This window comes from Corvus brachyrhynchos, unplaced genomic scaffold (genome assembly GCF_000691975.1).
Source record: "Corvus brachyrhynchos isolate BGI_N302 unplaced genomic scaffold, ASM69197v1 scaffold140, whole genome shotgun sequence".
Classification (NCBI taxonomy): domain Eukaryota; kingdom Metazoa; phylum Chordata; class Aves; order Passeriformes; family Corvidae; genus Corvus; species Corvus brachyrhynchos.
This window is the reverse complement of record NW_008235809.1, coordinates 1106324-1114372: the sequence shown is the minus strand read 5'-3', so window position 1 is coordinate 1114372 and position 8049 is coordinate 1106324. Positions and strand designations below refer to the sequence as shown.

Below are 8049 nucleotides of genomic sequence, written 5' to 3'. Positions count from 1 at the left end.
GTGTGCTTCGGCCCGCGTGTGGCCCAGGGGCCGGGGGGGTTCCCGCAGGAGAAACTCCCGGCTCACTCTGCTGCCTCTGTAAACAGGAAATCCACAAGCAGCTCCGATCTCCTTTTCAGGAGCGAAGCCGCACAGGGCATTCCTCCCCCTTTACTCACTGCTCTGCAAACCCCAAATACCATCCCCGTGACGACATGGCTGCTATGGCCACCCTACCCCAGTGAATAGGCTGGGAGAAGCCAGCATCAAATAGCCACTAGGGATGGAGATAACCCTATAGAGAGGTGAGGGCATGCATGGTCAGGCATGCCATTCCAGTGAACATGGGCTGGTTGCACAGTGCCAAGGGGCATTCCAGATGGTAAATGTAGGAGTAACCATTGAAAATGTATTTTTCAATATATGTATGTGACATGGGATGACTGAGGGGTTTCTGTTCCCCCAGGCTGAGGCTGAAGTGGCTTCCCTCAACCGCCGCATCCAGCTGGTAGAGGAGGAGCTGGACCGTGCCCAGGAGCGCCTGGCCACTGCCCTGCAGAAGCTGGAGGAAGCTGAGAAGGCGGCTGATGAGAGCGAGAGGTGGGATGGATAGACACAGTGGGAGTGGTATCAGGTCACCACTGATTGCAGACAGCCCCCTTAATTTTGCAGTGGGGTCCCTCTGAAGTGACCTTATTGGGGTTTATGTTGGTTTTCCTGCAGACTTCAAAGGGAGACAATAAAGCCATAATGCAAAGAAGTCTCCCATATACAGACATTCTTATCCAGAGCACACATAAAATCCTGAAAAATTTTATCTTGTATTTATAAAAGCACCAGACTGTAACCAAAGCCAGAGGAAGATAAGAGCATATTTTATTCCCCAGAGCAGCTTTCTATGCTCAAAGACACAACAGCCCAGGAGGGAACCTCTGTGCTGGTAACTAAGGTCAGATTTGAGAACAAGACAGCCTCATTCAAAGAGAGTTCCACAGGGTGTGTGTTGCCCCATCCTCATGGCAAGCAGGTTTCCCAGACTGGAACTGTGCAGGCAAGGGCAGTCAGGTTGTATGGGAGTGCCCAGACATGTCACAGCACTCCTGACAGCTACATGAGCTCTTCCCTCCATTGGCAAAGACCAGTTTGAGCAACAGCATCTGAGTGAGAGAAGAGTCTGCAGGAGTCCCTTCTGTGGGGGTTTGCGGGGTTTTGGTAATCCCCTGTTTGTGAGCATCACCCAGAATGAGAAAGGCTTTGCCACAGGATGTTTTCCAGTGTTTCCTTCAGGCTGCCAGCCTGTTGGGCTGTTTTTGTGGAGGTTGTGGCTGGCTCATCCTGGGCTGCACACCTTTTCACCCCCAAACGTGGGTTCAGGACCTGCCTGCTTGAGGGGCACCATAGGCATACCTCACTCTGGAACATTGCCCTGGGGCCAGCTCTACTCTAATTCTGCACAGGAGCATTTTTGGGGTACTGCTGGTGTGACCTTACTGCATGCCATCCTCCCCAAGCAATGTACCATGTCTCTGAAGCTGGAGGGTGGTATTGTTTAGGGTACAGGATGTGCAGATGGGCAGGCAGGATGTGCAGATGACACCTTGACCCACAGCCGTAACATCTTCTTGCATGGTCTTTCCTCAGAGGCATGAAGGTCATCGAAAACAGGGCCATGAAAGATGAGGAGAAGATGGAACTCCAGGAAATGCAGCTGAAGGAGGCAAAGCACATAGCAGAGGAGGCTGACCGCAAATATGAGGAGGTGTGTAACCCTTTCCCCAGTCCTGACACCCTGGCAGCACCCAGAGCCACCTCCTCACAGCCCTGTGCCCCCAACTGGGGCAAGCACAGGGCCAACATGGGCCTCTTACTGCCATCAACAGGTCGCCCGCAAGCTGGTCGTCCTTGAGGGAGAGCTGGAGCGCTCAGAGGAGAGGGCAGAGGTGGCGGAGAGGTGAGCGGGGCTCCTGGTGGGCAGCGTGCAGGGGTCCCACACAGCCCTTGCCCCAAATCCCTGGCAGACATGGGGATGGGGATGGGGATGTCCCTCCCTGGAAGCAGCAGGGTCTATCATTGGGATTGCAGGCTGGGGGTGGGGGGGGTGCCAACCCACCGGCATCACATCCCTGACCCTGTTCTCTGCTGTCCCCCTCCTGGGGTGCCCCCCTTCCACCCCAGCCGAGTGAGACAGCTGGAAGAAGAGCTGCGGACCATGGACCAGTCTCTCAAATCCCTCATTGCCTCAGAGGAAGAGGTACTGGGGCAGGGGCACGGGGCGATGTGCAGAAGCCCCCTCTCTCTGTCGCTGTCTCTTGAACCACGCGAGCCACCTCTCTCCTTTCTGCACCACTGCCTCCACCACCGGCCTCCCCTTGCCTCCCTCTGCAGCGGGTGCAGGCCGGGCACGCTCCTCCATCCCTCCGTCCATGCTTCCCTTTGCGGGGCCAGCGAGAGCTTGGCTGGTGGTGATGCACAAGGTATCCGTGCAAGGAAGCACAAGGAATGGATGAACAGATGCGTCCCGGCAGCTCCTGCTCGGAGTGGCTCTGCTCCTGGTCCACCTGCACTGAGTTTTCTCCTCTCTCAACTTGTTTTCTCTCTTTCTTTCCTGCTTCCCTGTGTCTGTTCTTTCTGCTCCTGCCTCTCTCCTGCCCTTTGGCCCCACTCCCCCCCTCCTGCCGGCCCTGCTTGGGATGTAGTAAATGTGGTGACCTAGAGGAGGAGCTGAAAATTGTCACCAACAACTTGAAGTCCCTGGAAGCCCAGGCTGACAAGGTAGGACCCAGTGAGGCTGCTGGAGCTGGGAAGAGTGCATGGGGGGCTGGGAAGAGTGTGTGGGCGCTGGGAGTGCTGCGGTCTCCTGCTGGGGTGAAGGACAGCTGGAGGAACGCCTTGGGACTCACAGGTGCTTGTCTCTGTCTCTGCAGTATTCCACCAAGGAGGATAAGTACGAGGAGGAAATCAAGCTTCTAGGGGAAAAACTGAAGGAGGTAAGGGGTGTAGGGCCACCACTGAACCACTACAGGCATGAGCTTGCTATCCTGAATGGGTTTTGACGCCATTATGCCCATGTCCTCTCACGGTTTCCTAAATTGCAGCCCTGCAGCATAGCAGGTACCTGCATCTGGGATGACCTTTATTAGTCTGTTCTGATGTAGGGTGTGAGGCTCCATGGAGCCCTAGTCACTTCTGTCCCTTGCCTTTCCCATGGGAGGGCTTCCGGAGAAGGGTACCAAAGATGCAAATGCGGCAGATTTGGAGTGCAGTGCAGCCTGCACCTCCCGTGTTGTGTCCTGCAGCTCACCCTTTCCCCACTGTGCTTCCCACAGGCTGAGACCCGAGCGGAATTTGCAGAGAGGTCTGTGGCAAAGCTGGAGAAAACCATTGATGACCTAGAAGGTAAAATGTTTCCACCAGCCCTGTGTCCCTCTTTCCTGGGGTGGCACTGGGCACACCATGCCCCTGGTGTGGCTGGGCAGGGCTTGGCCAGAGGGAGGGGATGGGCAGAAGTTCTGGGAGCAGGGTGGCTGGAAGTCACAATGTCTGGTGCAGGGGCACAGAGCTCCTTGGGTCTGTGCTCTGCCCTCGGGTCGGGAATAGGGTCTCATCCATGCTGCCTGTGCCCGCACACTCCTGCTGCCCTCAGCCTGCCATTCACAGCCACTCTCTCTCTCCACCTTGTGCCCTCCACTCTACTCCACCATCTGCTCCCCGCCTGCCCCCACCTGCAGATGAAGTGTATGCGCAGAAGATGAAGTACAAAGCCATCAGCGAGGAGCTGGACAATGCACTTAACGACATCACCTCCCTCTGAGCCCCACGCTGGGCACCAGCACTGCACCCGCTCCCTGCCTGTCTCTCCCTTCCCCAGCTCGGCTGTTTGCCTGCCTGGCCATCCCACCTCTCTCCCTACCCTCTCTGTCCTCCTCTGTCCTACCTAGCCTGTGCCTGTCCATCAGCTCCTTTGGGACAGGAGCTGACGAGGGGTGTTCCCGCTGTACCCCTCTTTGGGGAGACAAGATGTAGGTGCTTAGAGCTGTTGTTCAGGGCAGGAGAACAGCCCCACATACTGACTGGACAGTGTAGTTGTAGGCCCATGCCACAGCATTGCCCTGGGGATCAGGACTGTGCCCAGAAGCCCTTTGTTCCAGCAGCTCCCTCCTTGGCTCCCCAGCAGCAGAAGCACTGGGGACCCTGCAGCTCCGGGGCTGGGGGGCCATTTTTCCCCCCATGTACTTCCAGCCAAGTCACCCGGTGCTGCTTGCTGGCCCCAGCATGGGGATGACCTGCACTGGGGAAGCGGCACCTCCACTGCCAAAGCTCAGGCCTGGGGGATAGAGGGTTGGATCCATCTGTGCAGACACCTTGTTCCCCGGCAGGCAGGCGACCCCCACTCCTCCCTCACCCTTCTGTCCTTGCACATTGCTCTTCAGTTTGCATCTCATGACTTTTCTTTTGTGTTCTGTCCCTCTGGGTTAATGAGTTGATATCAATAAAATTTTAACATTGGTTTCTCCTTTGTTTTCTTCATGCCACTCTATCCCTCATCTCCTGCCTGTCTCATGTGGGTACTGTCAGCAGTGTGGTAGGAGGTGGTTGCAGGCAGCTCGCAGCCACAGGCCCCCTGGGGTGACCATGGCTGAGACCCAAGAGGCTCCTGCGCTGCCAGGCTGAGCGGGACAGGGCCATTCTGCTGACCCCAGCCACCTTCTGACTCTCGTACACAGCTTTCCTCATCTCATGCTATCTTCTCCATGAGTCTTTTGGCGTGAAATAGCAGGGTTAGTCCTGGTCCTGTCCATTCCCTGTCTCCACTCCCAGACGTTGCCTACAAGCAGCAATCTCAGCCCTGTCATGGCTCCTGCAGCCCCTTCCCTTGGTGAGGGGTCTGATGCTACCCTTCAGCAGTGATCTCTTGTGAGCCCTAAATTGGTCCTGATCCCCCTCCTCCTTCCTCACCACCCTTCCATGTCCCAGAATCCAGTTTCCAAAGTGATGGACGTACAGCCTTGTGCCTGCACCAAGACTGGCTGCCTCCTCCTGCCCGTCCAGCTGTATCCCACCACTGTCTGGGTGGCTTGTGGTGTTTCCAGCGAAGGCTTTCAGAAATGCTGTCTCTTTTCACTAACTCACTTTTTTCTCTCTCTTTCCTGTGCTGCGTTGATGTCTCCATTTTCTCTAGAGCGTTCTCAGCAGGAGGCCGAGAAAAACCGTGTTCTCACTAACGAGCTGCGGGTCATCCTTACTGAACTTAACAACTGAGCTGCCCAGAGCTCCTGGCCCCGGCCCAGCCTCCCTGCCCCATTTTGGCCAGGCTTGCTCAGGGCTGGGAGCCCCACCCTGCTGGGGTGAGGCAGGGTGTGAAGCCTTGCCTTATCCTAATAGGGGTAACTACCATGCTTGGGCAGGACAGGGAGCCCCTCTGGAGCTGATCAGTTTTTTGTGGGAGAGATATGAGGGGTTTTGTGATGTCCTGGGATGCCCACGTAGTGATTGCTGTCCTCTGGCATCATCCTGGCTCTGCTGGGGAGGGATGTGGTTTGTATTGCTGCCTTCCTCCCCTTGTCCCAGGAGTCACTGGGCAGCCTCTTCCTCCTCACTCTGGTCACCTCAAACTGTGCAGGGAGGATCCCCTTAGAAAGAGGTCCTTGCAGGGTGCTGGGAAGGCTGGGATAGGAGCTGGGGATCCAGCAGCACCCACTGCCCCAAACTTGGGACAGGGAAGAGGCTAGCAGGGCACACTGGGAGATGGGGCTGGTTGGACAGCAGTCTTGTTCCATACCCATCTCTGGGGGAAGCATGATGCCATTTGGAAGTGAGCAACAGAGGGAGGCTGCCTTGGCAGCAGGCTGCCTGGCAGAGCTTATCCTTGTAGCCTTGTTAGTTCTGCTCCTTATCTCTCTGTTGTCCTCTGCCCACTCTTCTGGGCTGTTAATGGGCTGTTTTCTCACTCCTTTTCTTCACGGAGCACTGCTGGGTCATGCAGCAGGCATTGGTTCTCTGCTTCTCCTGGCCAAAGGTTTGTGCATGTGCCCACAGCTGGCCAGTGGTGATGCCCCAGTGTCTGGCCAAATAATGGTACTTGCCAGCAGCACCTATGCTGCAGAGTACTCAGCCATGGGCAGTGGGGCACCCTAGGAAGATGGAAATGCTGAAGAGTGGTAACTGCCTGCCCCAGAGATCAGCCTCACTGGCCTGGCCTCCCTGGCAGATCTGAGACTGGCTGGACTCATCCCTGCCAGAAATGGGGCTACTTGTGTGGACTATGCTCCGCAGGGGACGCCCCGTTCGACTGGAGGCCATAGCTGTACTGAAATGTCCATCTGTGTGTGTGTGTGTCTGTGCTTGGTGTGGTGTGTGTGGGTCCTGCTGCACCTGGGTACATTTGGGCTGTGTCTGTGTGCGTGGCTGGGTGTCCCTTGTATTCACAGAGAGCCTGGCCAGTGCCAAAGAGGAGAACGTGGGAATACACCAGGTCCTGGACCAGACCTTACTGGAGCTGAACAACCTCTGAGCTGCCCTGGCAAGCCCCTGTCCCTTTCCCCCACCCAACACATGCACCCCACTGGCATGCTCAGGATGTCATCAGCTGAACTGCATCTTGGCCAAATCCACACATCCATTGAGAAGGGAAGCTCAGCAGCCTTGCACTGTGGCTGATCATGGGGATCTTGTTTGTGCACAGCCTGAATGGCTCTGTCCTGTCTTTATGTCCAAATATTAAAGCAGTTTGACAAGACGGATGGCTATGTTTGGTCCTTTGGGTGGGTGCAGGCACTGGGATAAGAGGTGTGTGTCTCTCTCCCCAGTTCATGCAAGGAGGGTCTGCAGGACCTCTGTGGCTGTGGTGGGCTTGGAAGGATAACCATGTGGTTTGGACTGCGTTCCCTCATCTCCATCACTTTCTTGGAACGCAGAGGAAACCTCCAGGTCTCAAGCTCAGTCCAAACTCACCATCCTCTTCAAGTACACAGTGATAAACCATGTTGCTGGTGTGTCCCCTCCCACAGTCTGCATGCTACTGGGCTGGCCACCTGGGGAAGCCACAAGGTCTTTGACGTCTCCATGGAGGGTTCATGTTGATCACAATGAGGAAACACACAAGCACGTGATCATGCATGCTCACATTATTAGTTGTCAGGGTCTTCTCCAGGTCTGGGATTAGCTGCTCACCCTTTGTACTAGTTGCAATTTCTATTGCCAGTGACTGAACGCCTGCCTGAGGGACAGCTGTGTAAGCCAGCAAATATTAATGCAGCAGACAAAGTGTTCAGGAAGTTTCTTCCTGGCTTGCTGTATTTTCTCCAACACAATTTGAAGAGCAGCCGGATGTGTCTCATTGCTGCCACCAAAATGGGCTGGATTTCCTGGGGATGCCCAAAACCATTATCTAGTCCTGCCCTTCGCTTCGGGCCCCTCCATAATGTGCACTGAGCCCTGCTGTCCCACACTACCCAGCGGATATCCGTCTAAAAGCACATCCACATACTGCCAGGAAACACAACTCATGCTGACCCCTTGTCAAGGCAGACCCAGCAAGACACTGGCAGGGATAGCTTTTGTTATCTGCTTTCCTTTATTTGCTGCACCTCTCAGGTCAGGAAAGGAGGGTGTTGAGATTCAATCTCTTTCCTGCCCAGCTGCTGCTGGCCTCCCGCCCTCTCCATAGCCCAGTAATTCTGTTTCGTGGTTCTAAGACCTTCTACAAGAGGGAAAAAAGCTCCCCATGCATGAGGTGCTCATTTTCAGTTCACCCTCCCAAGGTTACAAAGTCTGCTGTGAGCTGCAGCCTCCCACCCTGGGCCTGGAGGAGCCAGAGGGGAGGACAGCACATGGTGTCTTGGACTGCTGAGCTGTCCCTGCGCAAGGGCCGGAGCTCCTCCTTGGGCCCGCCTTCCTTTTCTGCAGTGCATCAGCTGAGCCATTCTGTTGTTTAGTCAAAGCCCCTTCCAGGCAGGGGGTTGTCTGGTTTTGAAAAGAACCAGAGTGTAAAAGCACCTCTTCTCTGGAAGCCTGCACCCTGTACTGCAAACAAGCCTGCCCTGTGCCCCGGTCAGGGTGCGTCCCAGCGCC

The 8049-nt window shown here is 55.7% G+C and overlaps 1 protein-coding gene across 6 annotated transcripts in view; it reads left to right on the top strand.

The window, feature by feature from the left end:
* The window catches only part of TPM2 (tropomyosin 2 (beta)), a 13176-nt gene extending 6461 nt beyond the window's left edge, over positions 1-6715 (top strand). The window contains exons 3-9 of one of the 6 annotated variants that reach the window (XM_008629094.2): positions 446-579; positions 1621-1738; positions 1860-1930; positions 2676-2751; positions 2904-2966; positions 3306-3375; positions 6408-6715. In XM_008629094.2, the coding sequence (XP_008627316.1) occupies positions 446-579; positions 1621-1738; positions 1860-1930; positions 2676-2751; positions 2904-2966; positions 3306-3375; positions 6408-6490 (615 nt within the window). In that variant the 3' untranslated portion in view covers positions 6491-6715. The other 5 variants (XM_008629086.2, XM_008629109.2, XM_017727441.1 and 2 more) reach the window with 5 other exon arrangements.
* Positions 6716-8049: the final 1334 nt, after the last annotated feature.